The sequence below is a fragment of the Canis lupus genome, chromosome 24 (assembly GCF_048164855.1).
Source record: "Canis lupus baileyi chromosome 24, mCanLup2.hap1, whole genome shotgun sequence".
Lineage (NCBI taxonomy): Eukaryota > Metazoa > Chordata > Mammalia > Carnivora > Canidae > Canis > Canis lupus.
Genome location: NC_132861.1, coordinates 46,546,790 through 46,572,149, shown reverse-complemented (window position 1 = coordinate 46,572,149; position 25,360 = coordinate 46,546,790). Strand labels below are relative to the sequence as shown.

The window sequence follows — 25,360 nt, the reverse complement described above, 5'->3', positions numbered from 1 at the left end:
AAAAAAAAAAAAAGGCTCCAGAATGCCTGAGAGGCTCAGTTGGTTAAGCACCCAACTTTTGATTTCGGCTCAGGTCATGATCTCAAGAGTTGTGAGATGGAGCCTCACTGGGTGCAGAACCTGAGATTTTTCTCTCCCCTCACCTGCTCCTGCCATCTGCCATCTGCCCCTAATACATGCATATGCTCTCAAAAAAAAAAAAAAAAAAAAAAAAAAAGACCAATCTTTTTCTAATTCTGATTTATCTTATATTGCTCAAGAAATAGCTTTTCTCCTTGAAACACTGAAAGAATTCACTGGCAAAAATTGTACGGGCCAAAGCCCTTTTGGAAGGTAATCCTCCACTCTCAGCTATAAGTGTTCTTATAAACGCAAATCTCTTCTACATGCACCACTGTGATTTTTTATTTTATTAGCGTGTTCTGGCTGGCTCATCCCATCCCCCCTCATCAGAGCTGCCAGCTTGTTTTTACCTTTACAGAGAACCAGGCTCTACTTTACCAAAAATGGAAATCGCTAACTGTGGACTGATGTCTCACCTTGAATCCTTTTCATTCTCTGCATTTAAGCGATTGGCTTCCTGGGCTTTCTCAGCCATCCACCGGGTGACCAGCTCCTGATTCTCTTCAGTAGTTTTCCTCAATTTCTCCTCCAAAGCAGTAAACGTGATCTGCAGAGCATCATATTCGTCCTTCAGGGTCTGGTTGGCCCTTTCGAGGTCTTGAAGCTTACTGCGTAGTTCTTGGCACTCCGTCTCCAGGTCAGAGATCGTCTGCAAGCATTCTGCAATTCTGAAAGTAGGATGTGGAGAACAGGAATGGGGCCGCTCCAGAGTCCCGTGAGGGAGCTGGAGTACCTGGCCAGGTGAAGCTCTGTGAGTGTGGGCCCCCAACAATAACCTCAGCCATGACACCAGATGCCACGTAGGACTCTTTACGTTTACAAAGATCTCACTTAGCCAAGACCAGCTCTGGTGGTTTATAGGACAAGCCCATCAGAAGAGGAACTACTGGGGATCCCTGGGTGGCTCAGCAGTTTAACGCCTGCCTTTGGCCCGGGGCGTGATCCTGGAGTCCCGGGATCAAGTCCCACATCGGGCTCCCGGCATGGAGCCTGCTTCTCCCTCTGCCTGTCTCTGCACAGCCCCCCATCATGAATAAGTAAATGAAATCTTTAAAAAAAAAAAAAAGAAGAGGAACTACTTAGGGTGAAATTCACCTAGGTGATCAATGACTAGAAAAGTAGGATTTGAAGAGGGAACTTTTGATGCCTAAAGAGTAGTAAGAGGGGCTTAAAAGGAGGCTAGAAAATCTGCACATTCCATCGGTTCTATCACTCCATGAACAACGATGTCTTTCTAAGCCTCTAAAGATCCCTGTCTACAAAGTGAGGGAAAAAGGCATAGATGAAACCCAGACTCCCCTCCAGCTCAAAGGTCCTAGGATTTGGAATTCCAGGCTTCTCCCCCGATCAAGAATTATCCTGCCCACAGACTCATCCCTGTTCCTAGGGGCCACACTCACATGCCCTGGCCCCATCATCATAGAAGATGCCAGCTCTCCTATGCAGTGGCCACAGGGAGAGCCATGAATGCTTTGCAGATCCTCACAGGGGTCAAGGGTATTTCCCAGGGGCATGCTGTGAACCTGGAAGACTGAGGGCCCCCTCCTTGCCTTTGCCATCCTTAAAGCAAAAAAAAAAAAAAAAAAAAAAAAAAAAAAAAAAAATCCTAGGCTGCATGTGCACAGAAATGGCACTCTTGAGGAGTCCCATGTGGTAACCATTTGCCGGCAATCACCACGGGCCCCGCCCACAAGAGTAGAGTTAACAAAAAGTGCAACCCCATGACCAGCCCCCAGGGAGGTATCGCAGGTATCGTCTCTACTCACTTTGCTTCATTCATCTGCATCTCCCTGTCTTTCTGCTGCATTTGGTTATTCAGGTCAATCACCAATTGAGCTAACTGAGGGAAGGAAAGAGTACTTCTGTCAGAGACATTTCAGGACCTCAGTTGGAAACTAAACAACAGGGGGCTCTTTTATTTTTAAGGGGAAAAAGGGTGCCCTATAGGATAGGGCCAAGACACCAGGAAGAAACGAGCTCAGTGGCAGCAAGGAGGACCGATGGGGATGCTCATGGGAACGTGTGCTCTTCCCTGCTCAGGCAAGGAGGAGAAGTGCTACAGGTCACTGCCAGGTTCCTGCTGAGGACCCGTCCGAACCCTTACCCTAGCCACCTTTCACATTCTCTAGCTGATAAAGTGACCAATTCAGCTGCACTGATGATAAACTGCATTTTTTTCATAATTTGCCATCAAATCGCCACCCAGGATGATCACAGCCCAGGACTTTTTCATTCTTCCTAATGAATTTTTCAGAAATTGCAGGGTTCATTTTCAAATGCTTTAGGAAGGTATCAGTGACACCAGCCTGGAACAAGCAGCAGGCTCCTTTCCTTCGAAGCTTCTTCACTTGCACCTTTCATGCCACCTGGGAGGGTGACAACCAACAGGTACCTTAGCAGCTTGCCCTCCTGCTGATGGGAAAGCCCTCAGCTCTCCCAATGGTGCATTCCCAGGGAGAAGGCGGTGTCACATGTAGCCAGGATGGCTGCACATTCTAGTGTAAGCACCTGCCCACCTGTGTCCCTCCTACCCACCCCCTACCCTACCCCATGGGACCTGTGCAGAGCAAAGGGCAGGTAGCAGAAGGCAGGTGGGGGCGGGGGAGTGGCGGTGGTGGTAGCTCTCAGTACCTCCCCGCGCTTCTTGTGTAGTTCAGTCAGTTCTTCCTGGTGTCTGATCCTCAGCTGGGCCATTTCCTGTAGCTGACCGTCGTTCCATGCGCCATCGTGTCCAGGACTAAGTCCCCAGACCAGGCAGAGGAAGAGAATATGCAAAAAAAGAAAGGAAAGGGGGAAAAAAAATCAGACCCCAAACCTCTTCAGTTGGGCAGGGAAACAGTAACTTCAGATTTGGAACCTGTATGTGACAACACAGCCAACAGAGCAGTTTCTCCAGGCTGATGCGTTCTATGCCACTACAAACCTTAAGTAGAAAGCAGGAAATGTGAGAAACATGGTAGAACAGACCAACCACAACTCAAAGCGCAGGTTATATAAGGAACAAAGCATGGGATCTAGATGAAGTTTAGGTAAACGTGGAGGAGACAAGGTCCAGTCATTCAACAAATGTTTGACAGCCAACTATGAGCCAGGCGCTGACCTTGGACCTGGGGAGAAGACAGTGAACACAAAGCTTTGCTCTCATGTGGCTGATAGACAGTTAACAGCAGACAGATGATGACTACAGTGAACACAAAGCTTTGCTCTCATGTAGCTGATAAACAGTTAACAGCAGATAGATGATGACTAAGTAAATAGATGAGGTCCAGTGGACAGACATGCCATGAAGAGAAACTAAGCAGGGTGAGGAAGGGGACGGAGCAAGAGGGGTCCTGGTCTGTGCAGAGCATTCAAACAAGGCTTCTCTGAGAGAAGGACATCACTGCAGGAAGCCACGTGGTACCTGGGAGCTGGGCCCTCGTGCACAGAGGGAACATCAAGTGTCAGAAAGGCCTGGAGAGGGCAGCACAGCTGATACCCTCGGGAGAAAGTATGAGTGGAGCTCCACGTGCAGGAGGGTAGAGAAGATGGTCAGGGAAGAGGTGGGGAGACCATGCAGAGCCTCCCAGGCTCCTCTAGGGACTGTGGCTTTTACGAGGCATGACTAGAAGCCACCATAGTGTTGTGAGCAGAGGAATAAGTTAAGTTTTAAAAGGATTGCTATGGTTGCTGGGTGGAGAGCAGACTGCATTGGGGTGGGGTGGGGGGTGCAGGGGGTTGAGACAGGGAGCCCAGTTACAGTCCAGCTTAGATGAAGGTGCTAGCAGTAGAGGCAATGAGATGTGGTCAGATCCATCCTGAAGAGAGAGCCCACAGGATTTGTCTTTGAGTTGCTGTGGAATCTGAGACAAAGATAAGAACGTGGACTCCAAAGCTTTGGGCCTGAACAACTGATAAAATGCAGGTGCCACCTAGAGATGGGAAGGACTAGGGGGAGGAGCAGGTTTGGGAAGAGGCCTGAAGAGTGCAGTGTGGACACCAGAGGGGGTGTGTGGAGAGGAAACCAGGTGTCAATCTACACGTCAAGTATGGAGTCTAAGCCAGAGGTGGACAAGCAGAAGCTGTCAGCAAACGGATGTGAAGCCACCAGAGTGAGTTCAGACACCCTCAAGATTCAATATAGTTTGGGAGATTTCCGAGGGGTTTGCATCCTAGGTCAGAAACAGCAGGTGACTGAACTGTGGTTTTTCAGTTCAGGACTGGATGAGAACCATCAGATGAAAGACATTTAAACCACTACCCAGGGGAAGCACAAGGCAGAGATGAGGAAGATGCTGGAAAAGTAGGACACCAGCACCCATAGGGAGAGGGAAGAACAGCCTTTTCCACGTGCCCTATAAAAAACAAGAGGGGAAAGGGAGCAGTGTGACACTCCCTCCTTACTTCACCCTTGAGATCTCAAGGTATTTTTATGATATGTTCTAAGCACATCCTAATACCTCATCCTTTGAGGCAACCTAATACTTACCCAATCTTCACGCATGAAACAGAAGCCAAGAGATTAGAAAATGGAACACACTGTACAAGAAGCCATCCTAAATTAGGCAGAAGAACTAGAAATTACTTTCATGAAATCCTCTTATATTAATGCAAAGCACAGTGAAATATGCAAATGTAAAACTAGTCCCTTCCTCTAAAGAGCCATCATCAGGTCACTCACTACATGCCTGGTGGTGGAGATAGATGACAAAAACTCCTGAGCAGCCATGGTCTAAAGCAGTGGTTTGCAGGATCACCTAAGTACAGGTTATGGGTCTTACCCCCCAGTTTCTGAAACAGTAGGTCTGGTGTGGGCCCAAGATTCTACATTTCTAACAACTTGCCAGATGCTGCCACCTAGGAGCCACACATAGAAAATGACTGAAGTCAACTATTTCTGTGCTGAAAGCAAAGGGATTAAAACACTTCTGAAGGGACTCAGATAATTGATCCAGATAAAGCTTTTTAAGCACGGGCTGTAGTGTGTTTTAAGAATAACTGGGATGAGATGGGCAGAACTTAAGGAAACAGAAGGGAGAAGGAAACAACCAGGCCCGTCTTCCGTAAACACTCTTATGGCACCACCAAATACTGCCCTGAGCTGGTCTCCCTCAATGGACTAAGGGACAGATGCAAAAGAGACTGTGAGTAAAGAATGAATGTGCCTGAGTGACTACCAATGAGGAAGGGCAGGACACTGTGGGAAAAAGAAATCATAGATGACTTGTGGAAAATAAGGACACCATTAATAGAAACAAGGCGGTCAGAAGGAGAGGCCTGATTAGAGACTCAAGCTTTTAGGAAAGGAAGGATCTCTAATTAAATTATCATTCCAGTGATATTTAGTCAAAAGAATTGTAAATTTGCTTATAGCACCTTACCAAGCAAATGAGCTTGGCTGACCAACAAAGGACAGAGAAATATAGTCACGAAGAGTCTAACTAGATAGAAACAAAATGTTTCAAGTTTTCAGCTGATTGAACTTAGATGAAAAAGGTAAAATGGCTTTTTCTCTACCTAAAATTCACCAAAACACTGCAACTGATATTTTAAATACTACAGTAGGCCTCCCAGGGCCACAACCAGGAAGGATCTCTTGAGTTTATTATTAGGCAAGAAGAGAACCTGGGCTGAGCCATCTGTTCCTCTTGCCCACTCTGGTCTGCCATGAGAGCATCTCTCCAGATGAGGAAACACGGATGACAGGCACTTATATAGCAGATTTAGCTATGGGGATAAATAAATTCGGCTACCTCAAATTTCTGAGTTTAAAAAAACCCTGAAATTACTACCAACCTGTTTTTACAGTTGCTAAATGTTGTCTGAATATGCAAAAAAGTATGTAGATTCTAGAGCAGTAATGGGTCCTGTTCCCATATGGACCCTCAAATTTAATGTACAAACATGATAAACATCTGGAAAAGACAGTAAGATTATAGAATGATTCCATTTATTTATTTTTTTTTGAATTTATTTATTTATTTATTTATGATAGTCACACAGAGAGAGAGAGAGAGAGGCAGGGACACAGGCAGAGGGAGAAGCAGGCTCTATGCACCGGGAGCCCGACGTGGGATTCGATCCTGGGTCTCCAGGATTACGCCCTGGGCCAAAGGCAGGCGCCAAACCGCTGCGCCACCCAGGGATTCCGAATGATTCCATTTAAGCTGCTTTTTTTTTTTTTTTTTTTTTAAATTTTTTTATTTATTTATGATAGTCACAGAGAGAGAGAGAGAGAGAGGCAGAGACACAGGCAGAGGGAGAAGCAGGCTCCATGCACCAGGAGCCCGACGTGGGATTCGATCCCGGGTCTCCAGGATCGCGCCCTGGGCCAAAGGCAGGCGCCAAACCGCTGCGCCACCCAGGGATCCCCATTTAAGCTGCTTTTGATGAAGTCTAGCTTTTGGATTTTTCTGGACCATGACCCTCAAAAAATAGTTTACACGAATAACCCATGTAAACACATCAAACTCCCTACCATGAACATCTATGTCATATTTAGTGAAACAATATTCTTTCTATTAAAATGTGGATTTGGGCAGCCTGGGTGGCTCAATGGTTTAGCGCTGCCTTCAGCCCAGGGCATGATCCTGGAGACCTGGGATCAAGTCCATAGGGCTCCCTGCATGGAGCCTGCTTCTCCCTCTGCCTGTGTCTGTGCACCTGCACCCCCGCCCCCCCCGCTCTGTGTCTCTCATGAATGAATAAAATCTTTAAAAAAATAAAATAAAATGCAAGTTTTTCCTAATCTTCCTTAAAAAAAAAAAAAAAAGAAAGCTTGCTACAACCTGCTAGCTTAATTTCATATTCTATTAAAATATGTTGAAAACCACTAAACTAAAATAAAAAGGCTCAAACAGACCTGGGTTGTATAAAAAGTACTTTATGTTTATGCACCAGTCAATCCTTTATTAACAAGATCTACGTAAATCTTCTTAAGAATGCTCACTGTGTGATTATTTAGAAAAAAATGAACCCAGTAGGCTGAAGGAGGAATTGGCCCAGTTACCCTCCGTGAGTCACTTCTCAGGCTTACAGCACCTACTGATAAGACTGCTGGGTGCATACATACCCTCAAAGAAAGAATTTTGGTGACTTGGCCTCACAAGTTCTTATTTGAGAGGAACTGACAAAAACTGGAGCACAGAAAACAGTACTTGGCTTGCCTCTCAATTAAAGAAGTGACAGGTGATCTGAGACCCGTTTCAACTGAAGAGACACAAGCAACACAGGACAGTTTCAAAATACCTTATCTCATGCCTGTTGGGGATGTCATGCTTTTCAGCTTGGAGCTTATGGGCCAGCACTGAATGAAGATCTGACTTTTCTAGCAACTTGTTATCTATTAAAAAGGAAAAGAAAAAGAAATAGATTATTTAATAGGTTATTTATTATAACCAACATACACCTTATTACTACTTAATATCCTATAAATATTTGGACCAAAAAAATAACCGAAGACAACCAAGTCAGTTTCACTTTCATTAGGTGTCAAAGTACTAGGTGCTGCACAACAGCAATTGTAGCAACCGTACAAAACTCAGAAACATACGCTCCTTCAATGCTTCTTGGCCTAAGCTCGAGTGGCCCAGCCGAAGGAACCTGTGGAAACGCTCCTGCAAGAGTGTCTCCTGCTTACCTATATTTATCTCAGGAGGAAGAAAACAAAACAGAAAACCAAACACAGCGGAAAAACGAAATGTCATGCACCTCAAGGTAATATGGGAGTCTTACCTTTTTACATTTGGAAAATTTCATTTTTAGATCAGGGCACTAGAGGTACAAATAGGAAAGTCCCTGACCTCGAGAAGCTCAAATATAGCAGAGGGTCAGGTATAACAAGGATTAGAAGAGTGAGCTTTACTCATTTGCATGGATGGTTGTACAGGTGAAGATGACAGAATCCAGGCAGGACGGCTTGCAGAGTGATCTGGTTAAGTGGCTAGAAATGAAAGTTGGAGCCAACACATGAAAGCAGAATGAAAAATTCAGGCCTTTTCTTAATGGCAGTGGTGAAAAAATAGATTTTAAAAGCATGCAGTGATATGAAAAGATGTTTACCAGTAAGTAAGAAGTCAAAGATTAATCTGAAGTTCCCTGCCCAAGCAATGGGCTAGAAGATGCTAATGTGTCAGAGAACACAAGAGCAGAGAACCAAAGGAAGAAAATGAATTTTCTTTCTGAAAGTAACAAATGTGACAGAAAAGGTGGCACAGGACTTCAAAGGACGAGAAGCTAGGAGTGACAGTCACACAGGGACTGGCAAGGTGGGAGGGGCACTAAACAGCACAAAAGATTGATCACGGGAAACCTGTAGAACAGATACATTTGATGGGGGTTGTCACAAAGCCTTCAAGTCTGAGATTAGAACTGCTCTAGAACAAAATTTTGATAGGGTTTATGCTAGTGAATATTCCTGTTGAAAGGGCTTATCATTCTTCTTCAAGGGTCTTGAGTTCCACTTCTCCTTTATATACAGAAATGGAACTCGTGGACAGAAACAGAAATACTCTTTAGGTTAATTTAATCAATCAGGATAAGGAAAGTGGTTCCAACCCTGATGTTTATTCACGTCAAAGGACTCTAAAAAGACCTTCAGTACGTCACACCAGACTTGGGTGCCCTGTGACATTGGGTCTTTCAAAGGACAGGAGGTATCCAAGAGAGATCCTGCCTAAAGGTTCCTTTCACTAAAGAGAAGGATCTGGCTGAAGGGACACTGTCACTCATCCTTAGAGTCTCTTTTCATCTCTCTGTTTAGGCTCAGATATGGGTTGCACTTGACTGGCCTGGGAAGGCAAGGAGAGGAGTGCCGGTGTTCTACAGGCTTACTGGAAGTGACCCCCCAGGTGTCAATCGCTGAAAAAAACTTAAAACAGGCAAAGGCTGTCTTGCTCTCCAGCCCGGACTACCTCTCAGGTCAGTCTGGAGTCCTAGCCCCTGGGGCACACACTACTCAGTACAGCTATTTAATGAGATTTTTCCTTCTCCAGGATGATCTTCTGACATTTCTCCTACATCCCCCACCCGCCTGCTGCCCCATCAAAATGACCATTTTCTTTTCTTTTTTTTTTTTAAGATTTTTAAAATTTACTCATGAGACAGAGAGAGAGAGAGAGAGAGGGAGAGGGAGAGACAGAGACAGAGAGGCAGAGAGGCAGAGACACAGGCAGAGGGAGAAGCAGGCTCCATGCAGGGAGCCCGATTCAGGACTCGATCCCGGGTCTCCAGGAGACCGAAGGCAGCGCCAAACCGCTGAGCTACCCGAGCTGCCCAAAATGACCATTTTCAATGCAGAAAAACCATTCAATCTCCATCAATGCAATTAGAGCAACTTCTGTTTATTACACAGACGGCTTTCAAAGCACTTATGCACAGTTTTTATGAAGCAGGTAGGGCAAGCTTCACCTCCATTTTATAGATGCGGTGAACCAGACTCAGAAAGCTAAGTGACAAGACCAGTAAGGTGTGGAGTCAGACTTCCAGCCCAATGGGACTTTGTGTTGTAGCTTTTAAGATGAAGCATTCAATAAACATCTAACCATTTACGTAACCCATATGGGAATCATGTTTGAGTGGAAGGAACCTTCTGTGCTGCTGGATGCTAGGATCTCTGCGAGTACAAGGAATTAGCACGAGAGAGCGGCTCATCATCCCCCTTTTCTTCCCATCTTTGTTAAGAGGGTGGGTTCAGTGAAAGCAAGGAAGGGTCATTTCTTGGGAACAAAACGCAGAAGTTCTAGGAGTCATCGAGTCGATGTTCAAATCCAGGCTCCCATCCCAATCTGCTGTGCCTCCCCAAAAGGAGCTTCTTAATCTCTCTTCAGCGTTAGTTTCCTCACGTGTAAAAAAAGGGCAGCAACAGGACCTGCTTCCCAGAATTTTTAGGAAGATGAAGTGAAATAACACACGCCACGTATTTACCCAAGCACTCAAACTAGTTTGCACGTTAGAAATACTTGGGGAGGGGCAGCTCCGGTGGCCCAGCGTGTGATCCTGGAGACCTGGGATGGGTCCTGTGTCAGGCTGCCTGCATGGAGCCTGTTTCTCCCTCTGCCTGTGTCTCTGCCTCTCTCTCTCTGCGTGTGTCATAAATAAATCTTAAAAAAAAAAAAAAACAACTCGGGGAGGGGCACCTGGGTGGCTCAGGTGGCTCCGTGGCTGAGCGTCTCCCTTGGGCTCAGGGCGTGATCCTGGGGTCCCGGAATCAAATCCCACATCGGGCTCTCTGTAGGGAGCCTGCTTCTCTCTCTACCTGTGTCTCTGCCTCTCTCTGTGTGTGCCTCTCATGAATAAACAAATAAAATCTTTTAAAAAAATGTTTTTTTTTTTTTTAAGATCCAAGTGATGCTAATGTGCACATCAGCTTGGGAACCACCGATTCAGCACAAACAGAATTCAGTAACGGGCGACTCCTCTCCCTTTGAACCTCATAGACAACAGAGCTCCAGGCTTACTCCAACGGGGTAGATGGGACCCGAGTGTCCCCCCGCCCCCGTCCCTCCCCAAGTGTGTCATTCATTAGTTAGTTACGACGAGTCGGGGAGGGGACCCGGAAATGCTCATTAGGGCTAGTCTGGACGTCGTCCCGGCCAAAACGGGCAGCTCAAAACGGGCAGCTGCCCAAGAGCACCGAGGCGGCGCCTCGAGGAGAGGTTGGAGGAATCCGAGGCCGCACGTCTCCTCACGCTCAGGGGGACAGACAACGTTAGTGACGCGAGTTAACGCCTCAGGACGGTGATCGCCTCAGGACCGCGACCGCCTCAGGACGGTGATCGCCTCAGGACGGCGACCGCCTCAGGAACGCGAGCCCCCCCCCCCCCCCCGCCCCAAAACGGGACGTTTCTGGAGCCTGTTCAAGTACAACATTAGCACCGCCGCCGGGGTTCACCAGCACGAACGACGCCTGCTCACGAAGAACACACGGTTCTTGGAAAAAAAGACGAGGGGCGTCGGCCTCGCGGGCGCCGCGGGGGCTCGGCCTCTGCTTCCCGCCGGCGCCTCGCGGGCCCCGCCCTCTCGCTCCCCGTCCCCCCGCCCCCCCGCGCCGCTCACACTGCAGGATGATCTCTTCGAACGCCTGCCTCTGCAGCCGGTCCCGCCGCCTCAGCTCCTCCGAAATGTGGCGCTTCCAGCGGGGGAAGTCGGCGGCGCGGAGGCCCGACGACATCTCGCGCGCTGCCCCGGCGCCTGAGCGCCGCTAATCCGAGCGGGGGCCGGCAGCCGCGGGCCGCAGCATGAGCGACCAGCGCACGCCGGAAGGGCCGGCGGCCCACACCTCGCTGCCACACACCGCCCCGCCAAGAGCCGTCCGGGACCGTCTTCCGGCTCTTGCCGGAAAGGGCTGGGGTCAGGGCCGGAAAGCCCGCCTCCTCACCCGACGTCTGACGCCGCGCGCGCGCACGTGACCAGGGGCGACGCCGGGCGCTGGCTAATGACGCGCTCCCGAGGCCGGAAGCGCGGGGTGCGGAGAGGCGGCCGCTGGGAGGCGTGCGGGCTGCGCTGGAGTCTCCGCCGCCGCCGCCTGTCGGTTTACGCTTCGTTCCCTTCGCTGCCTTCCCCCGATTTATACTTTTCTTGGTCGGACTTCCTTTCCTTCATCGCTTCCGTTGACCAGCAGGAGGGGGAGCCGCTCCCCACACCGGAGATGAGCAGCCTCGCTGAGCCTCAGTTTCCTAGCCCGTGAAGTGGGGGCCCTGATGGTACCGACCTCAGGGTTGGCGTCAGGATTAAAAGGAATAACCTGTGGAAGGCAGCGAGCACGACGCCTGGGTCACCGCAAGCCTGACTTCACCTGGGCCCCCCCCCCCCCCCCCCCCGGTATCTTCCTGCCCGCAAAAGTCGGGCTGCTTTAGACTTTTGCAAAGTGCCCCCATTGCCCTCGGGAACAGGTGTTTTACAACGAAGAAATGGAATGCAAAGAACCGTTAAAAGAAAAATACCAAAAAAAGAAAAAAGAAAAGAAAAAAAAAGAAAGAAAGAAAAGAAAAGAAAAATACCATTAGGTCGACTCTATTACTGGTTAGAAGCCTGGGAATGATCCATATGACCTAACGGTAAACGGGTTCTTCGAAGGTAATCGAAGGGTGGGGACGGTTTGCCAGGAAATCTTGCAGATGGTCCGTGGACGACAGGCTCTTGAGAAGATAGCAGCTGTCAACTCAGTAGAACGGGAATGGTGTGTGATCAAATCATCCGAACTCCGTTTACCTTTAACAAGTTGGTGAATCTGCGTGAAAATGGAACACCCCCGAAGTAGGAGGCCAGAGGATGATGAAAGGAGTATCAGAGCCTGGCTTCTCATCCACTGTGGCTCAAGTCCAGGGTCTCCTTTAGGGACAGATTTAAAAAAAAAAAAAAAAGCCTTTCCTCTTCTGTGGAGCCTGAGACACTTCGTTGGCAGTCAGTACTGAGTGATCTGAATTTGTAGGAAGGACAAGGAAAAGTCAAATACAAGAGACTCGGAGCACCTGGGTGGCCTGCCTGCAGCTCAGGTCATGATCTTGGGGTCCTGGGATGGAGCCCGGCTTCAGGCTCCCTGCTCAACAGGGAGTCTGCTTCTCCCTCTGCCCGTGCCTCTCCTTCTGTGCTCTCTCAAATAAAATCTAAAAAAAAAAAAAAAAAAAAGAAAAAAATATCGAAGGAACTTATTCATATACTGAAGAAAATGAGAGAGCAATGTTCTGAAAGTCACCGAAAATGCCTCCAAATATAACAGTGGCATCAACCTCAAAAGACCATATAGCACCAGATCTTGACGGTTGAATGTGCTGATTTTCCAGACAAGATTATGATTAAAACATGCTAACAGGTCTGCAGAACCAGTGATTCCACTTGGAGAAACTTGTGTTAAATATTTGGACTAATGTCCATATCCAGAAGCATCTGTCATAGTATTGTTCGTAATAGAAAATTGGAAACAGCCTGTATTTTAAACAATAAGAGGTTAAATATTGTGTATTTATTGCTCAAAAAAATGTTTCTTTTTTTAAAAGATTTTATTTATTTATTCATGAAAGACAGAGGGAGAAGCAGGCTCCACGCAGGGAGCCCAACTTGGGACTCGATCCTGGGTCTCCAGGATCACACCCTGGGCTGAAGGCGGCGCTAAGCCACTGAGCCACCTGGGCTGTCCTCAAAAAATGTTTCTAATAAAAACAGGGTATGGTGTAAATCTAATTTATGTGAAATGAATGCATCCTTGGCCCCTTATGGGCAAACCTTGTCAAATGAATAGAGAAGATAATCTCTAAACTAAGGATACTAAGCTCTGCTTGGGGTGCCCTCTCCCTAACCCACCAGCTTTATCTAGTACACTGCAGCCACAGTGGGCCCTTTTACTCCTTTCCACACACCCTACTCTCTCCCACAGCAGGGCCTCTGGATTTATTGTGCTTCTGTCGTATGCACCTTATGACTTCAAGTTAATTCCTATGCATTAATTCTCAGCTCAGTAATCACTGCCTCATAGCCTTCGATAAAAGACCTTCACAACTAGGTCAGGTCTCTACATGTGTACCTCCTATGGAGCAACAATCACAGCTGCAGCTTCATGTAGTTATATCATTACTTGATGACGGTGTGTCTCCCCCCAGCAGATGGTAAACTCTGCAAGAGTTACAAGATGGTAAACCCAGCAGGAGCTGTGTATCCTTTTTGCTCAACATAGCCATAGCCAGCAAGAGCATGAAGCTTGTTATATATTAGGCTCTCAGTAAATGCTATTTATTTTTTTAATATTTATTTATTTATTTATTTATTTATTTATTTATTTATTTATTTATTTATTTATTTATGAGACAGAATGAGTGAAAGGGAGAGGAAGAGAGAATCTGAAGCAGGTGCACTGAGCACAGAGGCTGATGCAGGGCTTGATCCCATGACCCCGAGATCATGACCTGAGCTGAAACGAGTTGGACGCTCAACCGACTGAGCCACCCAAGTGCCCCAGTAAATGCTGTTTAATCAATGAATGCAATATATGAAAACACCAATAGTTTTAAACTCTTGGTGGTGGTATCGCTGGTGTGTTTTGTTTTCGTTTTTGTGTGTAATTGACACATTTTTATTTTACTGTGGTTTTTTCTATATCTTATATGTTTTCTAATGATTACCCATTGCACCTGCTTTACATATGCAAGAAAAAGTTATAAAAATGAATGTGTATTTATAAAACCATTTATTCATCAGGGTGCTGAGCTCTGTGGGAGATAACTAGTAAGCATGAACGCTTCTACAGTGTTAGAAGCCATGAACTCTTCTGACTACTTCACGCACTATAATTCTTTTAATCCTCCTAACACCCCTACTTGGTAAGGTTATTGTGAGATACTGTTACCATCTTCATCCTTATTTCCAGATGAGGAATCTGAAGCATGGAAAGGCCAAATAACTTCACTGAGGACACCTGGCTAGTCTGTGGCAAGACCTGGGTTCAAACACAGGCTCCTGACTCGAGCATCTGTACCCCATTGTCAGGTGTCTTACAGCTGATATCGCAGTTTGACTTGACTAGAATATGTAAAAAAGAATAAAGTGATGTATAGTTAATCCCTAAATTAGACAAAAAGGAAGGCAATCTGGTGAAGAGCAATGTTTGATGTGGAGGCCCCAGGTGTATTCCCAGGACTCGAGAATGCCTGGATGGGGATGAGGTTGTCTGAATATTCTGAAGACAGATAATGAGTCTGAGGAGAAAAGCTTTTGGTTTTGCTCCATTTAGTAAGGAGTGTTGAAAGGATTCAGCATGCTTTGCTGGAAAGCAACATCTATGAAATGGTTTTTGACTGCCTGTTATGGAAGTAAGATGAAGCAAAATAGCCCAAGATTCTTGTAGTAGCACAATTTTGCTCACAGAAGAGAGGAAGAAGCATCACTCACCAAAGAACCTTCTTTGTGCGAAGTCTAGTATCACTGAAGCTAAATATAATGAGATTTAACGTAACAGCATCTCCACTGTCAAAAACTTCCCAGAGACTTTCACCCTAACCATCAATGCCTACACACCTCATCTGCGAGATCCAATTCAATGGCTCCAATTCAATGGATTGCAAGTCCAACTTTCAGACAACTGTCCTGTTTGCTTTGGTCCTTCCCCTTCAGGTCTTTCTGATTTCCTTTATCTTTCAATCAGCAAGTGCAAACAGTTGGGTCCTAGTGTGGGCGTGGTACAGGGGTGGAAGACAGAGGGCCCAGGCTTGGATCCTGATCACAGAGCTCACTTTTCAGGAAGGGAGATCTGAATGTGCATTATTTAAGGTTGTAAGGGATATAAAGTAACAATGAGGGCTGCCTGGGTGACTCAGTTGATTAAGCGTCCACCTTTGGCTCAGGTCATGATCTCGGGGTCCTGAGATCCAGCTCCACATCAGGCTCCCTGCTAAGCAGGGAGCCTGCTTCTCCCTCTCCCTCTGCCCCTTCCCCCACCCCCACTTGTGCTCTCTCTCAAATAAATAAATAAAATATTTTTTTAAAAAGAGTAAAAATGGGCTGGCCAAGAGGCAGTGCCAGGGTTTGACTCTTCCCTGTTCTTTTTTTCTCTTGCTTTTATTCTTTTTTCAAAGATACTTTCTTGTTTGTTTTAAACTGCTGGTGATCTTTAATTCTTTATTTTCACTCCTTTTCAACTCTTTCCAAAATTAGATCACTAGAAGTGAAAGTAAGCGGAGTTAACCATGTTACTGTGTTAACTGTCTACTGTATAAACATAGAAGCTGCTAGAGTAAACCAAAGGATGGTCAAGAAGCCAACCAACATAGGTTTTCAGACATCCTAATGATCCCTCCAAATATTGCTTTTTTTATGGCAGTAACCATGGCCCCTTATAGGCATGTGGGGGTGTTGCTTAACACTTTTATCCCTTGGCTTTTCTTTATTCTCTTTAGTGTCATTGTGTTTGTATATATATAGATTCTACAGGAAAATTTCATTATAAAGAATCCCTAGACTCTGCACCCAGATTAAACCACACACAGTTCCCAGTCCTCTCTTTATATGTTGACACTTAGATTTCATATCTTTTTTTTTTTTTTTTTAGATTTTATATCTTAACAGTGGCAGTGTCTGAGCTGGGTATTTTCCTTACGCCCCAACACAAGCTTTATAGCAAAGCTGGATTTTCTTAGAGGAAGTCTGTGTTATCCCTCCTCTATATTGGCAGCCAAGTCCTGGAACGGTGGCTGGAGGGTTTGACATGGCACATCTCACAAGTTGGGAATGTGGCCCCTGCCTAGAGAGGACGTTTCTGGGAAGTCAGCTCCCTTGGTTTACCTCTTTGATCTTTAAGGAGATGATTAAATTTCTCCCAGACACTCCCGCCGTCTCCTACTGTGATTAACAGCCATATTTTATTGAGTGATTTTTACATGCCAGGCACTGTGCTCTACATGATTGAACTTCTTTCTTTCTCACCTTACATATTGCAGGTGCTGTTAATATTTCCTTTTACAAGTGCAAAACTGACACACAGAGGTCAAGTCACTTGTGCCATGTCATCAAGTTAGTAAGAGGCAGAGCTCGGATTCATTCGAGGCAAACGGACACCCTGATGCCAGCCAGGAGGAACACACACCTCCCCCAGGTAACCATGCTGCTGGGCTATGTGTCAGCACATTAGGGTTGTGGCTGTTTTTTGGGTTTTTGTTTTGTTTTGTTTTTTTTCTAGCATGAGATAGAGTATCAGAATGCTTTTTTTTTTTTTATTTAAGATTTATGTATGTATTTTTGCGGGGAGGAGGAGCAGAGGAAGAGGGAAAATCTCAAGCGAACTCTCCACTGAGCGTGAAGTCCAACGTGGGGCTTGATCCCAAGACTCTGAGCTCAGGACCTGAGCTGAAACCAAGAGTCGGCCACTCCACCCACTGAGCCACCCAGGCGCCCTCAGAATGCTTTTGATTACAAGCTAAGAAGTGCCATTTGAGCTTCCTTGAGGGAGAGGGAAGGGAGCTGTGGATCTAGGGCGTTGCAGGGACCTGGTAGCGGGGAGGCAGCTGGACACCAGGAATCAGTGGACCCAGGATGCAGATCCTATCAGAATGCTCAGCCCTTTGCACCTGCTTCCCTCTGTAAGTTGCCACTTCCTTTTCCTCTTGTCTGGCAGGTGGGCTCCTTTTGTTTTGCAGTCCTCCCACCCGGGTGGTGAAGACGTGGCACCTCCAACAGCCTGTCAGGACAAGCAAGCCGCGGACTTTGCTGATATCTCCCAGCCCCAGGTCTAAACTCCTGCTAGTGGGTGTGGTGGGCCAGCAGATGCCCATGTCTACCGATCAGTGGGGCAGAGGGGCAGCACCAGCCTTCTAGGACGGCTCCCCTGGGTGGAAGGGAAGGAGACTTCTCAGAAGAAGGGAGATAGAAGACACAGCTTCTGTGTAGACAGCCCAGCCCCCTATTCTTGTGTGAACAGATTCTGTCCTCCTGACTACATTCACAGCATTTCCCCGTCCCTCGTGCCACAGATGAGTCCCAGGAGAGGTCATAGAAACCCTTGCATTTAATCACTCTTCTCCACAGGAATTTTTAAACTGGATCTGGGAGACAGGGGAAGTCTGAGGATATGCATCAGCTTACACTGGCTACCATGCCCCCCCACCCAATGTCTCATGAAAAGTTTAGTCTGGAAAGAAAATGGGGCAATAACACAAGGAGAAGAGGAGACAAGAAGCCAAGAATCTTGATGGCATTGGAGCCCCTGGTTCCAGCCACTCCTGAAACTAGCCCGGCCCAATTCTATCCCAGTCCGGTTAATTGAACCCATATATTTTTGCATTTCACTAAAACTGGCTTACATTGTATAGAGTTTCTTAGATTTTTTTACTTTTCAGGAGGAAGGAGCATGCTAGCAGGGAGCCCGAGGGAGAGGGAGAGGGAGAGAGAATCCTAAGCAGGCTCCATGCCTAGCACAGAGCCCAATTCAGGGCTCAATCTCACAACCCTCAGATCATGGCCTGAGCCCAAATCAAGAGTTGGACACTTAACCAATTGAGCCCCTCAGGCACCCCAAAAGTTGGGTTTTTATTTTTGCTTGCCATCCAAAAATCCTGATTAATACATCAGACAAGGGACGCCTGGGTGGCTCAGCAGCTGAGCGTCTGCCTTCAGCTCAGAGCGTGATCCCAGGATCTGGGATCAAGTCCCACATCGGGCTCCTTGTGGGAAGCCTGCTTCTACCTCTACCTGTTTCTCTGCCTCTCTCTCTCTCATGAATAAATAAATAAAATTTAAAAAATACATCAGACAAACCCAAGAAAGGACTACAGCTGGGCAGGCAAAATGGTAGGGCTCCCACAGGTGGACAGTGAGTCAGGCTTTCCCCTGTACAATCCTGACAAACACACCACTCTTCTCACCATGCACTTTTGGTGTTAATCAGCACCCCACTTCCAGACTTTGGGGGGAAAAGTGTCTGGATCTGAAATCTCCTGAACTTCCAAGTGAGTTCATCTCTGTTCTAAATAATAGTATTTGTCAGTGAAAGGAAATTTTCATAACCCAAAAGTTACAATTAGAAATATTAGGATAGACCCGGAATATGGGAAAATACTGTTGCCATATGTTAGAACTATTTTCTCTTCCCCCTCAACGGAAAGTGAAGGGACACCATTTCAACCGGCGCTGTTGGGAGTGACTCACGGGGTATTAATAGCTGTGCAGGCCTAGCAATGCTGCTGCAGGGAGAGCAGACAGCAGGGGAGTAGGATTCGGACTAAGTAAATAAGTAAATATTGCTTGTCATGAGATATGGATCTTTGCTGAGATATCAAGTGAACCTTTTGTCTTTAAAAAGACCTAAAAAAAAAAAAAAAAAAGACCTAAAGTGGGCAGTCCGGGCGGCTCAGGGGTTTAGCGCCGCCTTCCGCCCAGGGCCTGACCCTGGGGACCCAGGATTGAGTCCCCACCGGGCTCCCGGCATGGAGCCTACTTCTCCCTCTGCCTGTGTCTCTCCCTCTCTCTCTCTGTGTGTCTCTCATGAATAAATAAATAAAATCTTAAAAAAAAAAGACCTAATGTTGGGGGGGGGCCCTGGGTGGCTCAGTTGGTGAAGTGTCTGCCTTCAGCTCAGGTCATGATCTTGGGGTCCTGGTTTTCAAGCCCCTCCGTCAGGCTGTCTGCTCAGCGGGAAGCCTGCCTCTCCTTCTCCCGCTCCTGCTCTCGCTTCCCCTGCCTGTGCTCTGTGTCAAATAAATAAATAAAACCCTTAAAAAAATAAAAAGACCTAAAATTGAAATAGCAGTCTGTTCTGCAAATCCCAGTGCCCAAGCACTGCCTCCGGGAGGCAGATCCCCAAATAAGGAGGACCAGCCAGGGACGCAGTGCCCCACAGAGATGGGGCACAGGGCTGACCCCTTTGTGGTGTGTGACTCACAGGCATTCCAACATTTCATCCCTGCAGCTCTTCTTTCGATAAGGAAAATGTTCTATCCCATCTAATGCCCTGGGTCTTGGTCTCTTAAGCTTTCCCACAGTTAAACTGCAGAGCTCCCTAATCCTGTCAAAGACTGCATGCGGACAAAAGGCTTCTCCAACTCCCTGGGTAACCCCAGGACTTCCCTTGCTTCCCGGGGAGTGTGGGGCTGTCCAGTCCAGGGCAGAACGATGGAGCCAGAATGATGCAGGATCTTCGAAAACCTTTCATCGCCCTCCGCTGCAGCTACCAGTGATCCAGTCCAGCCCTTGCAGAATCTCAATGAACTAGAGATTTGGAAAGGGCTCCTCTGGTCTTTCCAACCTGCCTCTGAAGTCTCCCAAGGGTCTAGACATTAGTGGTGCACCACTTGATCACACCCTCGTGTGCAAAGTGGCCCACGCCCTCTGGTCCCCAATCTCTCTGTGTGTCACTTTCTCCCTCTGCCTCTGTCTCTCTCCCTCCCTCCTTCCAGTTTCTTTAATTCTCTTTACCTCTCTTCTCCCAATGCCCTGTCTCCTTGGGGGTCCAACTTGATCTCCACCCCTGTGAAGGTTGTTTTTCAACCATTTCCAGCTCCATTTCCTCTCTTAGGAGTGTGTGTGTGGGTTGGAGGCAAGAATCAGGGGACCTCCCGCTGTGCTCGGGACAAGGGCATGGGGAGAAGTATCTCACAGACAGGTCTTTGATTCTTGCTAGGGTCTCTCCTGTGACCTGTTAAACGGTAAGTGTATCTTTGTCCTTGCAGGTCTGTTATAGGAGCCCTACTCCCCCTCTACACCTGCTACTTTACCCTCAAGTTACCAGCTTATACATGCAAGAAAGAGAGTAAGGTACGGTCTGCAGATTTGTAAGCAAGCCTGAGCGTCAAGGATGAATTTACACTGGGAATTAGAATGATAGGCAGTCGTAAGTCAGCATCGTGGTGGCAACCATACTAGGAGGATGTCAGCCGCAAGCCACAGAAACCTTAACCTGCAATTTAAACCAGGGATCGGCAAAATATGGCCCATGCACCAAATCTAGTTTGCCTTCTGTTTTCTTACAGCCTTCAGACTAAGGAGTTTTGGCATTTTTAAATGAAAAAAGGGCCTGTGTGTTGACCTTTGAACGTGTGCCTCCAGCCTCTGTGCTCTGGATCCACCACCACACCTAAGCTGTGTCCAAGCTCCCTCGGATGCCCCAGCCAGTGACCGAGCCCCACGGAGACACTCCTGAGACAGGGGGAGACTCCTCTTCTGCCTCCAGGGTGCTGTCAGGGACTGAATGTGTCCTCCTGAAATCCCTGTGTTAAAGCCCTAACCCCCAGTGTGATGGTGTTTGGAGGCGGGGCCTTTGGAAGTTCACGAGGGTGGAGCTCTCCTGAGTGGGATTAGTGCCCTTTAAGAAGGGACACCTGAGGGCAGCCCCCGTGGCTCAGCAGTTTAACGCTGCCTTCAGCCTGGAGCATGATCCTGGAGGCCCCAGATCAAGTCCCACGTCGGGCTCCCTTCATGGAGCCTGCTTCTCCCTCTGCCTGTGTCTCTGCCTCTCTCTCTCTCTCTCTCTCTTATGAATAAAATAAAATAAAATGTTTAAAAAAAAAAAAAGAAGAAGGGACACCTGAGAGGGACACCTGGCTGCTCAGCCAGAAGAGCATGAGACTCTTGATCTGAGGGTTGTAGTGTGAGCCCTATGTGGGGTATAGAGATTACTTCAATAAAACTTAAAAGAGGCACCTGAGTGGCTCAGTTGGTTAAGCGTCTACCTTCGGCTCAGGTCATGATCCCAGGGTCCTTGGATTGAGCCCCACATCGGGCTCCCCACTCAGCTGGGAGTCGCTTCTTCCTCTACCATATCCCCTCACTTGTGCACTTTTGCTCCCTCTCTCTCCCCTCTCAAATAAATATTTAAAAGTAAATAAAACTAAAAAAATATATTAAAGAGAAGGGACACCTGAAAGGTGATCTCTCTCTCTCCCCATGGCTGTCAGCAACCCAGGAAGAAGGCTCTTGCCAGACCTAGAATCTCTGGAACCTTGATCTTGGACTTCCCAGACTCCAAAACTATGAGAAATAAATGTCTGCTGTTTAAGCCCTCCTCACCACCCCCAATCTATGGTATCCTGTTATTAGAGCCTGAGCTGGTGAAGATAGACTCTCTGTCGGCCCTGAGAGGACTAGCCTCAGCCAGCGTCCCCCCACCCTCCCCTACAGGCATCTCTGTCAACAAGGTTCTCATGTCTAGTCCTCCTTGTCATGGGATGCTCAGGGTACCAGAGGAGGTGGTGATAAAACCCAGGGGCCAGGAGAAGGCTGGGGAGGGAGGAAGGAGCTGCCAACTGCTGGAGACCTTTGAGGGGTCCTGCCCTTCCCCGAGTCCACTTCCCTTTCCCTCTGACCCATCACGGGCCTGGTGGCTGAGCTCCTACCACACCACTGGACCCTTCTACCAATTCTCTCTTTGAACCAGCAATGGACACTTGACCCACGCGGGCCCACGTTCCTCTTCCGGGGGCTTGAGTGTGGGGAGCTGGACCTCAGCGTCTCAGGTGCAGCCGTGCCAAGACAAGGCAAAGCCAGAGAGGCCAGGCATGGGCAGAAGAGCCGATTGTGGACAGGAGCGAGGAAGAGGTGAGCAGAGGAAGCGTCCAGAGAGAGCAGGGCCGGGGCAGAGCTGCCCACCACCCACGCCCTGTTCGCAGCGCCGGGGCCTGCTCTTCACCAGCTGGTTTCCCTTCTTGTAAGCAGAGAGCCTTGACTAAAATGGAAATTTAGAACTTTCGAGCAGGAAAACCCCTTAGACGTAATTCCATCAAAGAGATTGAAAGCAGAAAATGCCTGCCCTGACCTGCTTGCCTTTGCCAGGATGTGAGGAAATGAGCCCCTGGGATGCTCCTCCTGGTCCTAAATGGAGGGGGCGGGGGGCTCCTGGCAGAGCGAAAGGGGCTCTCTGTGCCCTTCCTCGGGCCCTGACTCATGACCCTGGAGGTGACGGCCCCTCACCGACAGCGTGGCGGTGGGTGGCTGCCTGCCTTCCCTGCCACACCCCAGGTGACCTCTGGGCAAGGCCTAGAAGGCAGGTCTCCTACAGGGGTGGGGGGAGTCTGTGGAACCTTCTCTGCCCCTCCCCCAGCAACCCTGCATTCCCATTTGTGGTGATTTCACAGCATCCCTGAGATCCATGAGTACAGATTGGCTTTACCTTCCAGTGACTGAATAGCACATTTCTGTTCATTTTTCCAAAGTAAATGAAGTCTGGGTGGATATTTTTATGGGGTGGTAAGGGAAGGTCTCTGCTACAGAAGCACCACCTCCAAAACCTGAGAACTGCTGATAACCCTACAAGCAGTGTTCCTGCTAAAACTCAAAACACGAAATCTTCAAATCCCAATTCGACTGACCGCTTGTTTCACGGGCCAAAGCTTTTTTTCTTTCTTTCTTTTAATTAGTGATTGTTTCCTCTGAAAAATAAAATAATCATTGTTGATGAGTCTATGGTAGAAAAAAACCTTTAATTTTGGTTGATTTTTAGTGAGTGAAGTTCAAAGACAAAGAGTATCAAGAGAATTCAGAGGATTGTTTATTTTTTGGGGGGAGAATTTTGAATTTTGAATTTTTGAACTTAGAGAATAAAATGGTGATTAACATGACTCCAGGTTAAGAAGAGCCATGTTGGGGGAGGGAAAGTTTCCAGAACATGATTCAACTGTCAAAAGTACACAAAATCAGCGATTCCAATTATAAGACTAAATGCCAGCATTCTATTTGTTGGGCCACAGGGAAAATGTGACAAGACTTGTCCTTGCACATGTACACACATACACACACACTCACACTCATTCAAACTGACACGCACACCATGTTTTCTGAAGCCTGTTTCTGCCATGGTTGGTGACTGCATTCCAGGAGGAATGGCTTATTTATTTTGATGCTGGATTCAGATCCATTATCTGACTCAGGGGCAAAGTCAAGTTTTATGAAAAAAATGCAAACAAATGGCGTTTCAGCCTGAGTCAATAGAATGTTTTTGACAGAGCAAATGACCTTTTGTTACAGAATTATCTGAGGATTTCTAAAATGCCTTAGAGACCCAAAAACACATTTGTTACCAGAAGTACAATTTCTTGATAGAATTGTTTTCAAAAAAAAAAAAAAAGAAGAAGAAGAAGAAGGGCAGCCCGGGGGACTCAGCGGTTTAGCGCCGCCTGCAGCCCAGGGCCTGATCCTGGAGACCCGGGGATCAAGTCCCACGTGGGGCTCCCTGCATGGAGCCTGCTTCTCCCTCTGCCTGTGTCTCTGCCTCTCTCTCTCTGTGTGTTTCTCATGAATAAATAAATAAAATCTTAAAAAAAGAAAAGAAAAGAAAATCGTCATTGTTATAGAAAGTTAAGCCAGAGAAAATGTTTAAGGGAATTGCCAGCTCACCCAAGGAATCTACTTCTCTCCCTCTCTCTTCCTGCCATTTTAGTTCCGGCTGGTTTCAAAAGACCTCCCCTCCCTGAATTTCAGATTACTTTGGTGAGACAGGGTTCCAGTAGAATTCTAACTCTAGCAGATTAGAGGTTATGAAGATAGCTAAATCTGAAAACAGCTGGCCACGCACTTTCCATCAGCTGCCACCACTGTACCTTCCATCTGTGCTGTAGAACGTTCATTGTGACCACATCTTCACCAATTTTGGTAGTGCCATAGGAAAAAAGGTTTGCTAGTTTGATAGATGATAATTGTATCCGACTGTTGTTTTGCTTTGCATTTCTTTGCTAAAATTGAACATTTTCTCATCTATATGTATTCCTCATCCATTCTCTTTGGGGTAATACCTGTCTACATTCTTTGCCCATCTTGTCCAGGCGGCAAGTAAACAATTTCCTATGTGTTGCTTGTGGGGGGAAGGCCAGGAAGACTTGATTTTTTAAAAATATGTTTTTCAGGATTTGTCCAAGATACTCTTTTTTGTCAGGCAGATAGAATGTGGGTATCCACCTGGTCGCAGGACTTCTGAGTGCCTGCCTTGGGAAGCATCCGCCCAGGATGTTGTGAAAATGCCTCACTTCCTGTTTACTGCGAGTTACATTATGTATCTTTGAATGAGAAGTTTTGCTAAATAAGGTGTTATCATGGGGGGAGGGTGCAGTGGGGGGCATGGTTTTCCCAAGTTGAGACTCGTGATCAAGTTATTTGAGAAGGGCAAGTAGAAGTTTAAGTCCTCCAGGACAGCAGCTGTGTTGGGCAGGACACAGGGCCCATTGTCATGGCGACTTTACATTCATTTAGATCCCAAAATCTAAAATAGCCCAAAATGCTATCACCCATGTATTCCTGGAGGTAGGAATACCCCTCCTGTGGGCCCCAGGGGTGTAGGGATGTAGATGTATAGAGCCTTACATCTAAGGATTGGCTAGAGCCCTTGTGTATCACCTGTTTCTTTTTTTTTTTAAAGAGATTTTATTTATTTATTCATGAGAGACACACAGAGAGACAGAGACATAGGCAGAGGGAGAAGCAGGCTCCCCACGAGAAGCCCGATGTGAGACTTGATCCTGGGACCCCAGGATCATGCCCTGAGCCGAAGGCAGATGCTCAACTACTGAGCCACCCAGGCATCCCAATATATCACCTGTTTCTTAAGGCTCTTGACCTTCTCTCTTCTTTGGGTCAGGACCCCTTTGAGACTTAACAAATTAATTCAGCAAGCATTTGTTAAATGCCAAGAGATATGCCAGGCACTATTCCAGGTGCTAAGGCTAGACCAGTATTTCTATCCTTAAAGAGTTTCCATTCTAACAAGGAGAAACAAGCCCCAAACCCTGAGCATGCTAAAGAAGCAAATTATGTACATGTGCGGGTGACGAGAGCTAAGGACAAAACAAAGAAGTAG

General features: G+C 47.2%; 1 protein-coding gene and 1 long non-coding RNA gene across 14 annotated transcripts in view; one reads left to right on the top strand and one right to left on the bottom strand.

Annotated features, from left to right (window-relative positions):
- ATG16L1 (autophagy related 16 like 1) overlaps window positions 1-11,443 on the bottom strand; it is a 39,192-nt gene extending 27,749 nt beyond the window's left edge. For all 6 annotated transcript variants that reach the window (XM_072796724.1, XM_072796725.1, XM_072796727.1 and 3 more), the window contains exons 1-5: window positions 11,158-11,443; window positions 7,351-7,444; window positions 2,755-2,860; window positions 1,890-1,963; window positions 540-791 (exon numbers count right to left, since the gene is read on the bottom strand). In XM_072796724.1, coding sequence (XP_072652825.1) covers window positions 540-791; window positions 1,890-1,963; window positions 2,755-2,860; window positions 7,351-7,444; window positions 11,158-11,272 — 641 coding nt within the window. In that variant the 5' untranslated portion in view covers window positions 11,273-11,443. The remainder of the gene's footprint in view (window positions 1-539; window positions 792-1,889; window positions 1,964-2,754; window positions 2,861-7,350; window positions 7,445-11,157) is intronic.
- On the top strand, window positions 10,680-23,791 carry LOC140616218 (uncharacterized). 8 transcript variants are annotated; one of them, XR_012016758.1, is made up of 5 exons: window positions 10,680-15,204; window positions 16,527-16,681; window positions 17,201-17,312; window positions 20,250-20,334; window positions 20,550-23,791. It is a non-coding gene; the product is annotated as an uncharacterized lncRNA (long non-coding RNA). The 8 variants fall into 8 exon arrangements; XR_012016759.1 differs by having other exon boundaries at window positions 16,809-17,312; XR_012016761.1 differs by lacking the exon at window positions 20,250-20,334.
- Window positions 23,792-25,360: the final 1,569 nt, after the last annotated feature.